The 18,163-nt window shown below is 49.6% G+C and overlaps 1 protein-coding gene and 1 long non-coding RNA gene across 5 annotated transcripts; one reads left to right on the forward strand and one right to left on the reverse strand.

Moving 5' to 3' along the window:
* Positions 1-5,250: 5,250 nt before the first annotated feature.
* Positions 5,251-14,459, reverse strand: ZFAND2A (zinc finger AN1-type containing 2A). Of its 4 annotated transcripts, none has more exons than XM_036105596.2 (5): positions 14,438-14,459; positions 11,906-12,000; positions 10,947-11,041; positions 9,162-9,290; positions 5,251-5,588 (listed from the first exon to the last, which is right to left on the reverse strand). In XM_036105596.2, exons 2-5 carry the CDS (start codon positions 11,958-11,960, stop codon positions 5,433-5,435), a joined length of 435 nt encoding a protein of 144 aa, XP_035961489.1. In that variant the 5' UTR covers positions 11,961-12,000; positions 14,438-14,459; the 3' UTR covers positions 5,251-5,432. The 4 variants fall into 4 exon arrangements, with proteins under 4 accessions (XP_035961489.1, XP_035961488.1, XP_035961485.1 ...); XM_036105595.1 differs by lacking the exon at positions 14,438-14,459 and adding an exon at positions 14,170-14,313; XM_036105592.2 differs by lacking the exon at positions 14,438-14,459 and adding an exon at positions 13,067-13,302.
* LOC144378736 (uncharacterized) lies at positions 13,428-16,673 on the forward strand. Its single transcript, XR_004921386.2, has 2 exons — positions 13,428-13,671; positions 14,429-16,673. It is a non-coding gene; the product is annotated as an uncharacterized LOC144378736 (long non-coding RNA).
* The last annotated feature ends 1,490 nt before the right edge of the window (positions 16,674-18,163 follow it).

Genomic DNA, 18,163 nt, shown 5'->3' on the forward strand with positions numbered 1-18,163 from the left:
GTTCCAGATCACTCCTCAAATGGCCGAGCAAACGCAGTCCCGTCCTGCAACTCGGAAGCTCCTTCCACCGCCTGGTGCATCCCAACAGATAAGGAAAGTGAACCCCTCCCTACCCTGGACAGATGAACAGAGAGCACAAAACTGTGTTACATTTTTCTCAAAAATGCATGCAAACTTTTAACACTAAAAAAATGTAATGTGCTGGGACACCTGGGTGGCTCAGTTGGTGAAGCGTCTGCCTTCGGCTCAGGTCATGATCTCAGGGTCCTGGGATGGGGTCCTGCATCGGGCTCCCTGCTCAGCGGGGAGCCTCCTTCTCCCTCTGCCTCTGCCGCTCCCCCTGCTTGGTCTCTCTCTCTGACAAATCTTTTAAAAAATGTAATGTGCTAATATTAATATCAGCGCTTCCCATGAAAACTTGTACACTTGGGGCTTCTCCATCTCTTGGCTGCATTCAAACTTTTGGTGTGTCATGAGCAGCTCAGTGGCACCTACACGAGCAGACTCCCTTAGCTTAAAGCCTTCAAATGGATGGCTCTCAGAAGAAGATGCTCAACTTTGCTAATTAAAGACATACTCTAGTATGGTGACACCATGTTTTCATCAGATTAGGAAAAAATTAAATACGCAGTTGCTGAGGTCTTGGTAAAACTGATGATGTTGCTAGGACTTTTTGGACAGCAATTTGGCACCTTTTTTTAAGATTTTTTTTTTTTTTTTATTTGAGAGAAAGAGAGAACAAGCGGGGAATGGCAGAGGGAGAGGGAGAAGCAGGCTCCCCCCTGAGCAGGGAGCCCGATGCGGGACTCAATCCCAGGACCCCGGGATCATGACCTGAGCCGAAGGCAGACGCTTAACCGACTGAGCCACCCAGGCGCCCCAACTTAGCGCCTTCTATCAAAGCATAAACATACATCCTCTTCAGCACAGTGACGCTACCACCAGGAAACCTCTAACAGATTGCCCACAGCCTGGCGCAAAGATCGAGACCCGGCCAGTATCTGGCCAGACCATGCCACTGTGGGAGGACGCGCATGGTGGGCAGGAGGTACCCCAGGACCTTGGTACCTGTGGATGACAGAGCTGCCAGCCGGGACACTGAGCAGTGAGTCAGTGCTGTGGAGCAGGGCAAGGAGCCGGGCACTTCTACCTTCCCAAGCTTTCACGTCCCTTGGGGCCCCCGACCGCCTACTGACACAGCGCTGGAGGGAAGATAGAGAGCTCTGAGTACAGCCACCCCCCTTGTCCACGTTTCAGTGCCCACGGTGCCCACGGTCTAGCAGCTGACGACCCCCCTCCTGACACAGCCTCAGGTCACAGTGGACTAACACTCCATCACAGGCCTTCACCTCACCAGAAAGGCATTTGATCATCTCACGCCATCACAAGAAGCGGGGAGTGCAGGACAGTAGGAATTCTGAGGGAGAGAGACACCACACTCGCGTAACTTTTATCGCAGTATGTTGTTAGGGGAAAACCTCGGAGACCCCAGGGTCGGTTCCAGACCACAATAAAGCAAACGTCTCCGTAAAGGCAGTCAAGTGATCTTTCTGGTTTTCAGTGCACATAAAAGCTGTTTATGCCATCCTGTAGTCGTTAAAGTGTGCAACATTATGTCTAAAAACCAATGCACGGACCTTAATTAAGATACTTCATTGATACGAAATGCTTTCATCGAGCTGTGAGTCATAATCCCTGATGACAGATCACCATGACAAATAATCAAAGTCTGACATATTTCAAGAATTACCAAAACGTGACAGACACACAACGGCTGTTGGAGAAGCTGCACCGCAGACGTGTTCAACGCAGAGCTGCCGCAAAGCCTCAGTTGGTAAGAACAGCGATCTGGGAAGCGCAGGGCAGCAAGCAGCGCACGGTGTGCCTGGGTAATTGCAGCTGGCCTGTGACTAGCTGGAGTTCATCTTACTGTGCCCAAGGCATAAAATTAGGTCCTACCACAGGTCTGCACACGGAAAACCATACATACCTACAGTCCAGTGCCATCCACGGGGGTCTTGGAACGTACCCGAGCTAAGAGGGGACCACTGTACTGTGCCCAAACGTTCTAACCAAATCCGAAGACAGAAGCATGAGCACTCATAAGCTGACCATGCTCTTCCTGATACGATGTGGGTTTCTGTCCTTTAGTTTAGATGACCAAGAACAGCACCATCCAACAAAACTATAATGCCAGCCAGGCGCCTGGGTGGCTGTCAGTTCAGCATCGGCCCTAGGCTCAGGTCATGATCCCAGAGTCCGGGGATCGAGTCCGCATCAGGCTCCCTGCTTCTCCTTCTCCCTTGGCTCTTCCTCTGACTCGTGCTCGCGTACACACACACACACACACACCTTGGCTCTTCCTGACTCGTGCTCGCGTACACACACACACACACACACACACACACACACACACACACACACACACACACACACACGCTTGGTCTCTCTCAAACAAAACAAAAAAAACCCCGAAACCGTTAAAAAAAATGCCAGCCACCTACCTGTTTCTAAAGTTTCTAGTAGCCACAGTTAAAACACAAACAGGTAAGATTAACTTTATTGCTTTATTTAATCCATCATATCCAAAATATTAGCATTTCAACATGTAAGTAATAACTTTAACAATGACATACTTTATTGGTATTGTCTTCAAAGCTCAGTGTTTTTGATTCTCAATTTGGGTAATAAAATTTCCATGAGAAAGGGCTGACCTTTATTTAAAATTTACAGTTGAAACAAGACTCACATACCATACTGAAGAGTTTTCTAAAAAGTGCATCAAATTAATTGCCTTTAAGTTAAATAGAACTATGGGCGCCTGGGTGGCTCAGTTGGTTAAGCGACTGCCTTCGGCTCAGGTCATGATCCTGGAGTCCCTGGATCGAGTCCCGCATCGGGCTCCCTGCTCGGCAGGGAGTCTGCTTCTCCCTCTGACCCTCCCCCCTCTCATGTGCTCTCTCTCATTCTCTCTCTCTAATAAATAAATAAAATCTTTAAAAAAAAAAAAAAGTTAAATACAACTAAAAATTCAACCCCAGTTGGGCCGACTGCATCTCCCGTGCTCATGAACTGTGGCTCATGTCACATTCTGAGGTCCTGAGTGTTTAAGACTCTTAGTCTATAATTTTGTGGGGACACAGTTCAACCCATTCACAAGTGGTATAACCGAGAGCACCTTTCTCCAGTCAGTGAGAACGCTGGGCAGCAGGGGTGCAGAGAAGTGATCTGTCCAAGTGGGGTCCCCAGACCCGCAGCATCAGCATCAGCTGGGAACTTGCCAGAAGTGCGAATTCTCAAGGCCCCCCCAGACCCACAGAACCAGAAAACCCTGGGAGGAGAGCCCTCCACACAATTATGAGCAGTGGAAGTGTGAGAACCACCGGTCCAGAACAAACACCACCAACCAAGACAGCCCACAGAATGGCTTTGATCGCCTATTTGTGGAATGGAGACTGAGTAGAAGCCCCTCCCCGCACTGTGTTTTGACGCTCTGACAGCAGGAATGACCGCCTGGATTTTGTTAACCCGGGGCAAGGGGAGATCTGGGTGTACGGGTGGGTGACCGGTGGGTTAAGATCAGGACCCAACTCAAATGACATTTTGCTTCCTGTCTCCCGATGCCCAGGGTCACAGGACACGGGGCGCTCTCACGGACCGAGGCCGTCAGCGTAAGCCCAGCACTTGCGTCTGTACGGCCACAGGGCTGTTCTCTCAGTAGAACAGGGACTGTGTGTGTGCAGGGGCCGCCTCTGAACAAGGGCCCTTAGCAAGGCAGGCCCACAGCCTCCCCCCTCCTGGGCTCAGGTGCCTGTCAGAAGCCACAAGATGAAGACCGAGTGCAATCAGCTGTGTGCTTGTGTAAGTGTCCGAGGCTTCCAGAACCCTGGGTCCTTACTCAAGCCAGGGCAGAGCTGCCCTCTGAAGGATCTGAGTGTGCCAGATCAATCTTTACGTCACTTTATTTGGGGGGCAGGAGGGAGGAAGCAGAGGTTGATGGAGTAGCTTAGCCTAACTTAGAATATCAACATCCCTCTGTTTATTTTGCCAAAATCTGTACATGTTACTGGAAAAGTTTTAACGGCATTTCCGGCTGTTTGCCCCGAGAAGCACAAAGGCCACAGAGCACACGTACCGCTACCACGCTGAACACAAAACCACCTCACGTGCCGGCGCGGCTGGTACAGTCGCATCATCTTTACTTCCCACCGGACAGAGAACCAAAGAATAGTTTATTGTTTTAGGTCTGTCTTGATTAACCAGGAGCAACTGATCACATAAGAGCTCTAGGCCAAATACGGTTATTTCAGAACCGCCTACAAAAATGTTACTGCTAGATACGCTCCGTGCTGGAATGAACTGCGTTGGTAATTCGGGGCTCGAGAAAGCTCACATCCAGACCTTCCCTCACCCTTCCTCACAACTAAGCCAACGGAGGAGCAGATAACTTCAACCGGTCAGTTATTAGCTGCACTGCAATGACTCTTCAGTGCTCGTCACGCGGACAAGAACCACTTGGTATCTGTGCACGCCCTCTGGACCCACACCTGAGTCGCTGAGCCAGCCAGCTGGCGGGCAGTGTGTCCCACGCTCCCGACGGCCTGGGTTCAGAGGCCCCGGCCGCTGCACGCCTGCACAGAGAGGCCAGACCGACAGCCAGCGACCCCTCATCGGCTCACCTGGGGGCTGTGCGCGCAGCACACCCTCTGCCTGGGTCAGGCCCAGACAACACGAGAAGCTACCAGTAACTAAAAGGTAAATTTACGCCTCCACTTCCATTCAACGGCCGGTTTAGGCAAACGTTCTCACTGACTGGAGAAAGGTGCTCTCAGTTATACCACTTGTGAATGGGTTGAACTGTGTCCCCACAAAATTATAGACTAAGAGTCTTAAACACTCAGGACCTCAGAATGTGACATTTGGAAGTAAGGTTGTCACAGATGTAATTAGCTGAAATGCGCTCAGATTGGGGAAGGACAGGACCCTAATCCAGCATGACCGTGTCCTCATAAGAAGGGGACATTTGGACACAGACACAAGGAGAACGCAGGTGATGGAAGACACAGAGGATGGGGGAGACGCCCACAGCCAAGGAACGCCCAGAGCCTCTGGGAGGAGCCAGCCCCGCCACACCCCCATCCTGGACTTGTGCTTCCAGAGCAGGGGGACTGTGAACTCCTCCTGTTGGAGCCGCCCAGGCCTCGGTACTTGTTTTGGCAGCCACTGGAAACAATACAACTAGAATCCAACTTTAATTTAGAATCCAATTTTAATTTAGATTACATTCAGCCAAACTCCTACAAAAAAATATTTCACCTCAACAACTTAGTTCGGTACAAGGCTCAAAGCCGCCCTATCCCCACACCATGGGGGTCAGGCGCGCCCACCGAGGTCACTGTACGTGAGCCACACGCCAGAGCCAGCGTCTCTTCTCACCTGGCTGCGCCGATGGGGCGGCCCCCGTGCTTGCAGCTGTGATCCAGAGGGTGTCTATGCTGAATGCAGAAACTGCCACGGCACTGGTCACAGGCCACCTGCAGCATCTCTTTCTTCTTGCACCCCTCTTTCGAGCACCGGTACATAAAAATCTGAGAAAGCAAGAGTTGCTTCAATAAGCAATTATTTAACAAGCCCCTAATAAGACTACCAACATTTAAACTAGAAATGGTTCTTAGCTACAAGGAATGAAGATTCCACGATTTCATTCAAACATCTGCCAGGTAAACAGGTGAGTACTGAGGAGACTGAAAGTTTTAACAAACACAAAAGCAGCACCTTAAGTTGGGGACTCATGTGAGACAACTGGAGGCGTTCTCAGCCAAAAAAAAACCTCCACAGAACCCAGGGGAGTGGGGACCAGGGACATGGAAAGGACGCCAAGCCTGTGACATCGTGTCCAGTCCCACAAAAGACAGCTGGCTCCAGGGGCTCTGGGGACATTCCAGGGAGCTGAAGTATCTACATTTCCTACACCCGTTCTGTTATTGGGGTTTTGGGGTGTTTTTATTTGCCGGGGGCAATAAGGGTGGGGTGAGGGAGTGATATAAATTCCCAGGTACTGCCGACTCTGTGAAGTAAGGATGTTGGTCAAAAGGTACCGACCTAGAAGCCCGAGGGCAGTACTCCGGCAAAGACGGGCAGGCAGGGACTGCCTTCAGCAACCACAGCATGTGCTCACAGCGCAGGGATGCAGGGTGCCTGCCCAGGAGAGCAAAGGAGGGTATGCCGCCCTGGGGTACGGGGGTGGGGAGAGGGGACGGGCTTGGGTCACAAATCCTGGGTGAGCCAAGAACGAGGAAAACCTTGTCAATTCAGGAGGAAAGCATGCCAAGTGCACCTGTGATCTTATATAGAGGCAGGGAGGTTTTAGAAGAACTTCCAGAAGGACTGGAGGGCGCACGGCAAGAGTAGGGTGAAGAGAATGGGGTTATGGAGGGGGACTGGGGTTGGCTGGTTAATAAAGGGTTTTGGGTGCTAGGCATCCAGAGCTTATTCTCTCATGTTGGAGGCTGAAAGCAGCAAGCACGAGCTAATAAGACTTATGCTTATTTACCGCAACTGTTGTGTGTTTAATGTAACACGACAGGTAGTTCCTAACTATAAACCAGGATCCATGACTGGAAACTGGTATTTGGGCCTGACAAAAGCCAATTTCCTGGAGACAAGCTCCTTCAAAGCCTATGCGCTTATTTTGGAGAGCAACAAGACAGGAAAAAAAGGAGGGCATCTCAGAAAAATAACCTGAGTAACCTGGTAGGGCCTTCGGGAAGGGCAAGCCACAGAGCTGTTCGAGACCAAACCCCAGGAAGGCCTGAGCGGCGTTGAGAATCTGCGGTCCAAGGGGAGAGGGGCACACCTTACGTGCCATCCACTGAGGGCAAGCTCAGTTCGAGTCTCCTTGGACTGCTGGCTAAGGAAGAAGAACTGAACACGTACTGGATGACTCCTGAAATACAATGCAAATGACAGGAAGCAGATTCTCTAAAAAGCCCACAAGGGCCAAGAATAAGGGGGAAAAAAAAAAACCAAACAGCTGCAAGATTTTAGGGGGAAAAAAAAGCACACAAACAAGTAATACTGAACCTGGCAGATACAAGAAAGCCAAATTGTAAGCTGGTGGGGAAGGTCAAGCAGCATGACTATTCATGAAACAAAATCCCCAAAGGCTCACAAATCAGCCGTAGCAGCAGCTCAGGGTGCCGTGGGACTACAACAGGAAAAGTGGTGCGAGTCTGAGAAATAGACCTGCAGAGGTGCACCTGACCCCAGCAGAAGACACGCTCGGCAGAGGGTCTGAGAGAGGCTGCTGGCCTGGGAGGTGTAGCAATGGGCAGGACGAACACAAGAAACATGGGAGGGGCACTCAGAAGGCAGTAAGGATTTCACGCTCCCTTCAGAGGGGATGCGAGAGCTCTCTCCACCTGGTTCCACAATCCTGGAAGCCAGAGCGTGCTCTCTAAGCAGGGAACAGAACGCCTTCTCGGGGGAATCTGATTAGCCCGAGAGAAAGACCTGAAATCACAGCACAGAAGGTGGACTGGGCAGATGACCTGCAGCAAAGGCGAGAGTCCACACTGCCCCCACCATGCTGCAGACTGGCAGATGAAGACGACGTTCACTGTGACGCAGAAAAAACATCCTGGACACAGAATTCACAGGGAAAGAAAACTTACGGAGGAACAAAAGGAGACCTATCCAGGAGGTCCAACACCCAAGAGACAGGAGTCTAGAGAAAATCGAAGAATCCAAGATGGCATTCCAGATGGAAACACTGGAGTTTCCAGTTTAGAAGGGTCCACTGCCTACCTAGCACGACAGATGAAGACGGATCCACACCAGGAACAGTAAATGTGAAGCTTCCAAACTCTGGGAAGGGGCTGGGGTGGGGAGGAGTGGGGTGGGGAGAGAGCCTCCAACCTGCCAGACAGAAAACTAGTCCCACAAAGGACCATGTAGAACAGCTGGGAAATGCTCTAAAGCCACAGCAGAAACAAGAAAATGAACCAGCGCCTGCAAATATTCAAACAAAGATCTGAAAGCCAGGCTGCTATCCCCAGGCAGCTAAGCAAGGAGAAACAGAGAACAAAGACCCAGCGAGATACATGACCTCCCATTTATCTTCCATGGTCCTTCCTAGGGAGCAAGTGGGGCACAGGCCTCCCCACAAATAAGCGAAAACTAAGAAAGAAAAACACAAGACACAGGAGACTAGGGACCCCTGGTAAGAGAGATAGATGCAGGAAACTAGGATCTAGCATAAGAAAAATGCAGAGGGAATCTCTCAGCTGTGGAGACCTATAACACCAGCCCAAGAGCCACCTCTGCTGGGAGGGCGGGGGTGGCAAGAGACGTGGCCACGTAGGAACGGAGGGGAGGGGAACTCCATGCACAGCCCACGGAGTGGTAAACAAGTAATGCCCAAAACTACAGGGGAATAAGACAAACTCAAGAGACAACAATACACACACTTGGAGAAAAAAGAAGTACCCCAAACAAACAAGACTAAGAGTTGAAAGCACCTGCTGTGGAGAACAGGGGCCTACTGTTTTTCCTAACATGATTTACTCCAAATGAACAAATGTAGAGCTTTCACAAAGATACTAACGCTACAAAAGCAAGAATACTGAATGTTCAAATTCTATGTATCCTTTTATATTTTCCTAGGAGGAGCTTAGGAAAAGTGCACATTAACAGAACGGTTCTAGGGGCGCCTGGGTGGCTCAGTCGGTTAAGCGACTGCCTTCGGCTCAGGTCATGATCCCAGGGTCCTGGGATCGAGCCCCGCATGGGGATCCCTGCTCCTTGGGGAGCCTGCTTCTCCCTCTCCCTCTGCCTGCCACTCCCCCTGCTTGTGCTCTGTCAAATAAATAAAATCTTTAAAAAGAAACAACAAAAAAAAACTAGAATGGTTCTAGAAACCTGGAGAGAAAAACGTAAGAATCCTATAAGGGAAGCAAATCCTAATGCAGACTCTAATATTCAGAGTATGTTCATGTAACTTTAAGAACCTAAGCCATCACAACATGGGAAAACACTGACACATCACTAAGGTTTTATTTTTGTACACAGCTGATTAGGACTACAGATCATATTTACATAATCGGCCTTCTCCCCCCTACGGAAAAACCCACATTCACAGAGTGAACATAATTTGTTCTTACCTTCTCTTTCTTCCGAGGATGGTAGTTACAGTCTCGATCAATGTGCTCACCAACCACCACATCTGGTATCTCTCCCTTTTTTACTGGGACAGGGTTGTTACAAAGTGGGCACACTGGGACCTGAACATCCTAAAAATAATGATAGAAGATGATATTCCAGATTCAATCAAAACTCACAAAAGAAAAAGGTACGACAGCACAGTGCATTGAAAACCACGTAAGGTACACACACTGATCTTCCGACCGCTCATTAGAAGGGGACACTGTTAACACAAAGGATTAACAGTAACGCAACCGTACAGATTCAGGATAGGTGGAATCCAGGGGAATTTAAACATGACAGACTATTAACCAACTGTAGAAATGACCCTGAGACGATCAATAAAAGGCAGCCGAGGAAAGAAGCCGATGAAACTGATCTGGTCTCAGGGCAGCAGGGCTGTCTGTCCAGCACCATCTCGGTGAGTGGTGAAGCAGCCCGAATCCCTCAGAATGGAGAGAAAGAAGAAAACACTAGCCATAAAGACCCTCCAGTTCCCTTCAATTGCCAACAGCCTATCTGGTTCTTTTGTGGCTTTCACACGCAAGGAGATTCACTCACCTGACAGAGCACACGGCTAGGCTGAGCTCTCAGGTACCTAATGACCCAAGCCCAAGACTGTGGGGGCTCTGGAGGGAAGAACAAAGCACCCAGCAGCTGCATGCCCAGCAGTTAAAAAACCTCAGAGCCAAGGCAGGAGCTAAGGAAATTTAGCTCACAAAGAAAACAGAGGTGACGACTGACATCCAAACAGTTAATCAAAGAATTATGGGGCCTACCGTCTGTAGGGGCTGAGCTGAAGGGTCACCCAGAAGCACTCCCTCAGTTGACAAGTCCGCCATATTGAGAAATAAAGCATTACTAACGATCTCTAGCCAGACTCTCCCTATCTAGAGACAGGGGGAGGTCAAGCCAACAAATAAACTGGATAATGTGGCCTAGTCATCGGGGCCTGGTAAATGAGTCACCCTCCCCCGCCCTCCATGATGACCTAGAAAATGCTGGAGGGTCAGACCCTGGCCAACACTAATGAAAGCATGTAACAATGCTAAGTCATCCATGTTTCTAAGTGCCATCCTACGGAAGCAGCAGTACAGATACAAAGAAGTCATAAAATAACCTCTGAACCACCGGAAACAAAATGAATACAGGGCCACCTGCAAAGTCAGTAACAGAGGTATCACACCTGTGGACTCACACAGGCTGGTTTTCTTAGGGTCCTCTTCATCTTCCCATTTTTACTAGGTACTATTTGCCACTAAACAGGATCCCAAGGCTGCAAAGTTACCCAGATAAGCCTTTTTAATATACCTCCCAGATTAGATACCTTGTCAACTATTAAACTATTTCTTGCGCTTCACAAAGATACTGCTATGTTTTTTCTCGACATAACGAATCAAAGGAACAGAATATTTTAACATGCAAAGTAAGCTTTGAAGGTTTGGATACAACAATTTGACTTCAAGAGCCCCTAAAAATGAAACCAGTTGCTTTAGAGCTGTGCCATCCAGAACTCCCTGTGATGGTGGAAACGTGCCACATCCGCACTGTCCAATACAGTACTTACTGGCCACATGTGGCTGCTGAACACCTGAAATGTGGCTGGTGCAACTGAGAAACTGGATTTCAAGTCTCATTTCATTTTAATGCAATTACTAGCTATATGTGGCTAATGTCTACTACTTGGACAGCACAGCTTTAGACAGTGAAAAATAGACTCTTTGGAATGAAATATGATAAATTACCTTCTTGAATGCAAAGGGACATTTATGTGCAGCACAAGTAAAATGGTCTTTACAGAAATCTTGTTTACATGCATCACATTTTAAGGGAAGAAAATCTAAAACAAAAAAACAATAGCATTTTAAAGATCAGGACAAAAAGAATTACAGAGCACATTAAACCGGTATTTACCTACACTGAGTTCTTTACGCCTATCAAATGTATCCTTGAGGTACCACATGTGAGAAAAAAATTGGGGATCATGAATTTCATAACGCCAGCAATACTGAAGAATCTATAAAGCTATGTTTTCTTTTCAAGATTTTATTTATTTCTTTTAGAAAGAGGCTGCGGGGGTAGGGGGAGGGCACAGAGAGAAACTTAAGCAGACTCCCTGCTTAGCTCAGGAGCCCAACACAGGGCTCCATCTCACAATCCCGAGCCAAAAACCAAGAGTCGGATGCTTAACCGACTGAGCCACCTAGGCACCCCTGTAAAGCTCTCTTTTCAAAAGACACCCATCCCATGTAGTATCACAAATATTTAAGCGGCACACTTGTATCCACTTGGCCTTGGCCCTGGTACCTGGCCTTCAGGAGATGCTGAATAACAGGGCTGAACAGAACCCGCACCTCAGGCCAGCCTCCCAACACTGAAAAGCCAGCAGAGCCAAGACCCAGAGAACAGCTAATTAACAAAACGGCTAGTTCTCCCCGACTAAACAGCTAACAAAACACATTTTCTAACATTCTCTTAAAAGCACTTACCTAGGGCGCCTGGGTGGCTCAGTTGGTTAAGCCACTGCCTTCGGCTCAGGTCATGATCCTGGAGTCCCAGGATCGAGTCCTGCATCGGGCTCCCTGCCCGGCGAGGAGTCTGCTTCTCCTTCTGGCCCTCCCCCTTCTCATGCTCTATCTCATTCTCTCTCTCAAATAAATAAATAAAATCTTTAAAAAAAAAATAAATAAATAAAAGCACTTACCTAGCTGTTTGCAAGTTTTTTCTGAACAATGCTTCCCCAAATCAGGGAACTCCATTATGAGGAAGTGTCCAAAACACAGATGGCAGATAGATCACCTACAAGAATTAAAATGTTAGGAAAGGTACGACGGCCATAATTTCAGTCCCGAGAGTTCATAACTTACGGCTAAGAAAATAAACATGTTCTGTGGGAAGCATTCAATGCCCAAGTCATCCTGGGCCCCTGCAGAGCACTAAAGCATCACAAATTCTTGCTGCCTTTCACCAAAAAGGAGCTTGAGTACAAGTACCAGCTCCTTCAGGATCCATTATGACAGCGACTGTTTCTTGGTCCTTTAATTTCCTACTTGAAAAAGCTCACCCAGAATTCAGGTTTGATTAAAACCATTCTGACTCACGTTGACAGGGTTTTCCCATATTCAACTTACACAAATGTCTGCAAAAAGTTGGGCCGCAATTTCATGGAATGAGTATACTTGTTGACATACACAAAACCGTTCCCAGGCACTAAATCACGTTAGTTGACGACACTATCCCGAAGAGCTGCAACTCGTCCCTCCGGTTCTCAACTCCCTCATGCATTGAGTTCTACTTACAACTTGCTCCCTAAGGACAATCAACCTGGAGTTGAGGAGGGACAAGAGCGAGTGCTTAACTCACGGCGGAAACCAGGTGGACATGGGCTGGAGCTACTCTGGAGGGAACTAGAGTCCGTAGCAGGCCTCACGGGATCCCTTCCAGGACCTAGCACCCACAACACTCTCAAGAAGTCCCTCCCAGAAGTCAGGCCCTGAGGGTCCTCTCCGAGGAGGCTCTGCCATGCTGTCCCCAGCCCCCCCCCCCGCTCCTCCCCTCGGGTCACGGTTCAGAGTCACTTCCTCCAAAGGGGCCTTCGCCCGACCGTCACAGCTTCCCTACACCCTCAAAGGACGCTGTAATTCCCGTCCCCGCACCCACTCACTACGGCCCCAACTGCAGGCGGGCTCTGCACTGCCCGCGCCCCGGAGCGCAGGCCCGCGGCGGGTGCGCCCGTGGCCGTCTCATCGGGCCCAGCCCTTGACACAGCAGCGGTGAGAGCCCACGGTCGGGGGCTCGTTCGGCTAGCACCTGAAGCCCTCCCCGGCGTGCGAATCGGGCCCCCGCGCCCGTCCCCCGTCCCGACCTGGCTCTCGTCGGGCGCCCGGGCGGCTGCGGAGGCGAGCGGGAGGCGGCGGACACGGGAGGCTGGATGTCCCTTCCAGCGGTCACCCACAAGGGACAAGACCAAAAGGCTGGGGAAAATGGGATCCGAGGGCCGGCCCCGCGCGGTCCAAGCCCGCGGGAGAGCGAAGCATCGCGTATCGCCGCTTCCCCAGCCATTTATGCCCGGCCTCGGGTTCAAAGAGCCGCCGCGACTCGTATCCGCCCGACGCGCTCCGATGACGTCAGCGCCCGGCCGGCCAATCCCGCCCCGCTGAGGCTTGGCGTCCCCGGGGCGCCCCGAGACGTCAGCGCCCGGCCGGCCAATCCCGCCCCCGCCGCGGCCCCGTCGGCCCGCCCACGCCTCGCTCATCCGCCTCCCTTCTCGAACAGTCCGGCCACTTCTCGGAGCCGCTGAGTCACGGTGAGGCGGATCCGCGCAGGCGCACTCGGCCGGTTGCGCGGCGCGGGAAAGCTGAGTCACGGCGGCGAGGCCGCGGCCGTTCGGCGGCCGTGTGGAGGGGCGGCCTCACTGGGAGCCGCGCACGGAGAGGGTCCGAGCCCGCGCCGTAGAGGTGCCACCGCGAGGTACGGAGCCGGCACGGCCGGGCGGCGTGGGCGCGGGGGGCGCCCCGAGTGGGAGAGGGGGCCTGACCGTGCGGGAGAGGGCGCCTTCCGCCTCGACGGAGAGCTTGCCTGTCCTCGCCTCGTGGGCTCCCCGGGTGCTGCCGCGTCCCTCACGGGTCCCCTCAGCGCGGTCCCCTTCCCACGTCTCCTCACCGTGTCCTCTGTGTTCCTTCACCGGGTCCCCTCACTGGGTCCCCTCATCGTGTCCCTTCGCCGGGTTCCCTCACCACGCCCCCTCCCCGCGTCCTCTCACTGTGTTCCTTCCCCGGGTCCCCTCACTGGGTCCCTTCCCCACGTCTCCTCACCGTGTCCTCTCACCGCGTCCCCTCACTGTGTTCCTTCACCGGGTCCCCTCACCGGGTCCCTTCCCCACGTCTCCTCCCCGCGTCCCCTCCCCGCGTCCTCTCCCCGCGTCTCCTCCCCACGTCCCCTCATGGTCCCCTCCCTGCCTCTCCTCACCTCGTCCCCTTTCTGCATCTGCTCACTGGGTCCCCTCACTGCGTCGCTTTACCGTGTCCCCTTACCCGTTCTGTCGCACTCCTGCCCCCCCACAAACGTGTGCGCGGGTGGCCTTTGTCTCCGAGCGTGTTATCTTGTGAAGTCCCAGCACGCTGAACGAGCGGGTGCTCTGCGGGTCCCTGGTCAAGCTCCCCAGGAGCCTCAGGTCGCCTCCAGCAGTCAGCCCCTAACCTCTCTTTACGTGTGTTTCTGTTTAAAGACAACTTGCCTTGATGCGTTGTTGGTTTGTTCCCATTGAACTCATGGCGGCAGTGCCTCAGTCGTGCCTGAGCCCAGCCTGTCTGCCGCCGTTCTCTGTCAGGTGCACCGCAGCCTCCTGGTACTTAGGAAACGGGACGGCACCTAAACTCCGGCCTGAGGGCCACTTGAAACCGAAAGATGGCCACCAAAAAGCTCACAAATGTGAAGACCATACACTAAGTAGGCTGTGGAACGGAAGCTTGTTTCCCGTATCAGAACTGAAACAAGAAAGAAGGAAGGTGTCATCTTGTCCCACCTTGACTGGAAGTGTGTTTCTCAGGCAACTCAAGTTTTTTGCTACTCAGTACATGTTGGCGAATAACTGCTGAAGGACCACAAGTGTTGATTTTGGAGTTACGGATGAATTTAGCAGATAGGCAAATTCACAAATGTGGAATCCACAAATAACAAGAATTGTGTGTGTGTGTGTGTGTATTTGTACGTGTACATTCTCATTTGCCTTAGTCTTTTTCTGAACGCTTTGAGGATGTGCTATAGACATGATACCCCATTACCCCAAATATTTGCGTGTATATTTCCCAAAAGCCGACACTGCTTCGGAGCCATTCTGTAACCATCCACGTGAGGAAATCAGTGCCAGACAGTATTAAGGTCCAATCCACAGACTCCATTGGATTTTGCCAACTATGTCAATGTCTCTTCTTTTCTGCTCTCGGGTCCCATCCACAATCATATGTGCAGTCTCCTTCATGCTGGGAGAGGTCTTCCATCCTTCTTGTCCCGAATAGTTTTTATTATTAAAGACCACACACTTATATGTATGAGATGTCTCGGGGTCCATGGGTGTTTGCTGAGGACCAGATGCAGGTCATGTTTCTTGGTAGGAATACCACAGGAATGGTGCTGTGCTGCAACCCATCCTACCATGGGTGATACTCATCTTGATTACCTAGTCATGTAGATGTCTGCTAGGTTTCTCTATTTTTTCATTTGTAAATTGATTAGTATTTTGTAGGGAGATACTCAAAAATTCCACCATTATTTTATTCTTTTTTTTCTTAAGATTTTTATTATTTATTCATTTGAGACAGAGAGACACAGAGAGCAGGAGCAGTGGGGAGAGGCAAAGGGAGGGAGAAGCAGGCTTCCCACTGAGCAGGGAGCCCGAAGTGGGGCTCGATCCCAGGACCTGGAGATCATGACCTGAGCCGAAGGCAGATGCTTAACCATCTGAGCCACCCAGGCGCCCCCCATTATTTTATTCTTTATCAACGTATGCCTGATGACTTTAAGTTCTATCAGTGACTTTTGCCTGGATCACTATGATCATTGCCAAAGAGTGCTTTTTATTTTTTTAATTATTTTTTAAAGTAAGCTCTACACCCAGTGTGGGGCTTGAACTCACAACCCTGAGATCAAGTCACCTGCTTTACCAACTGAGCCAGCCAGGCGCACCTCCCCCCACAAATAGTGCTTTTTAAAATTTCCATTGTTCATTTCACATTTATTAGTTGGTGTTCTATAAGGGAGAGGCTTCCTTTTTGTTTTTTATTTATTTACATCAGTATGGACGCGTGGATTTCTCTTTTATTCAGTGGTGGTGCTCTGCTGCTGTCATTTTGATGGCCAGAGAGCCACGTCTAGCTGGCTCTTGAGTCTTTCTGACATGTCCCTGTCATCCTGTCATTCTTTGCTCCCTTCCTTGCCTAGCCATTTCTCCAAGGAGCTTTGTTTCTTTTTAGTAGAGGATGGTATTTAGAAATCAAGATTTGAGTGATGCCTGGGTGGCTCAGTCAGTTAAGCGTCTTCCTTCAGCTCAGGTCATGATCCCAGGGTCCTGGGATTGAGTCCCACATCGGGCTCCGTCCTCATCAGAGAGCCTGCTTCTCCCTCTGCCTTCCGCTCCCGCTGCTTGTACATGCACTCACTCGCGCTCTCTCTCTCTCTCTGACAAATAAATAAATGAAATCTTTAAAAAAAAAAGATCAAGATTTGAGTGTGTGGTGTGCTTATTGCTAGTAAGGTTCATTGCTTCTAGGCCTCAGTGGACGTGGGTCAGGAAATGTATGTATATTTGCTTATATATAAAGACACATCTGTAATTGTCTTTACTTGTATATTTATTTTTTAGGAAAACATTCATATCCTTATCTTCAATTCTAATCCAACAACTCAGGATTTTTGGAATCTTCTCTTTGTGTTTATAAATAACTTCTCCAGCAATAAAAACCCAAGTTTCATTATTCTGTTTTTTTATTTTTCAGTCTATGTATTTATTTGCTTAATGTAACAGACCACTCAGGCCATCATCTCCACCTCCACACCTGCTTTGTGCTCACCCCCTCAGCACTCCACATCCTTGAGCAATTGTAGGCACTGCTTCCACAAACTCCCTCCACCTTCTTCAAATTGGTCAAAATCCAGTGCCAGTCAAAGCCTTCAATTTTCTTCCAGAAGGATTCTTTAAAAGAAGATAATTTACTAAGGAAGCATAAATACAAATACAAGCCTTTAAAATCATTGTCATTATTTGTGGGTCAAAAATCACATATGTATTATTATCTTTTTAATAGTCCTAGTGCAGAACTTTAATTTCTCAGGTCTTCCAGTAAATACAAATACTCACTACTTCAATCCTATAGACACTCAGATTTCCAAAAGTCAAGAATGTTAAGTAATCAGAGTGTTAAAAAGTAAGTTATAATTAAATGAATCAATTACTATTAGAAAGTGGGTTAGATATTGCCCTTTCCTATAAATTTTATGCCAATGTTGAAGTGAAAAACCTTTAGATCCACATATTCCCAGATTATCTGGGTCTTGCTACAACCAATTGTAACACTAAAATGTGAAGTTTTATATTTACATTAACTACTGAGTTTTAGAGGAAAAATCCAAATTCTTGCATGGAATCAAATTTGCCATGCTGCAAATTCATAGTTTTGCACTTCGTAATATTTCTTATTGTTGCTGTAACAAATTACTGCAAGTTAAGTGGCCTAAAACACAGACATACTATCTTACCATTCTGGAGGTCAGAAGTCAAAAATGCATCTCAGGCCTAAAATCAAGGTGTTAAGGCAACATTCCTTCAGGGGGCTGTAGGACATACCTTCCGTGCCTTTTCCAGCTTCTGGAGGTTGCCCATGATCTTTGGCCCATCACATCACCTCAACCACTACTCCATTGCCACATCTTGTCTGACTCTTATTCTCCCCCTTTCACATAAAAGGATTGCATTGGGCCTGCCTGTGCAATCCAGGATTATCTCCGCACTCAGGATCCTTAGCATGAGCACATCTACAACGTCCCTTTTGTCGTGTGAAATAACAGATTTGTGGTTCCAGGGATTGGACATGGACATTGGCGGGGGCGGGGGGGGGGGGGCATTATGCTGCCTACCACAGGTAGTGACCACACTGCCATAGAAAAAAAACAAGATTCCGTTTTTTTTTTCCCGAGGGGGGTGGGGGCAAGGAGGAGAGGGAGAAAAAGAATCAGAGCCTGATAATGGGGCTCAATCTCAGGACCCTGAGATCATGACCTGAGCAAAAATCAAGAGTGGGACGCTTAACCGACTGAACCATCCAGGCACCCCCAAGATTACGTTCTTTAAAAGTAAAACGTGGGCGCCTGGGTGGCTCCGTTGGTTGAGCGACTGCCTTCGGCTCAGGTCATGATCCTGGAGTCCTGGGATCGAGTCCCGCCTGAGCAGGGAGCCCGCTTCTCCCTC

This window comes from Halichoerus grypus, chromosome 6, assembly GCF_964656455.1.
Source record: "Halichoerus grypus chromosome 6, mHalGry1.hap1.1, whole genome shotgun sequence".
Classification (NCBI taxonomy): domain Eukaryota; kingdom Metazoa; phylum Chordata; class Mammalia; order Carnivora; family Phocidae; genus Halichoerus; species Halichoerus grypus.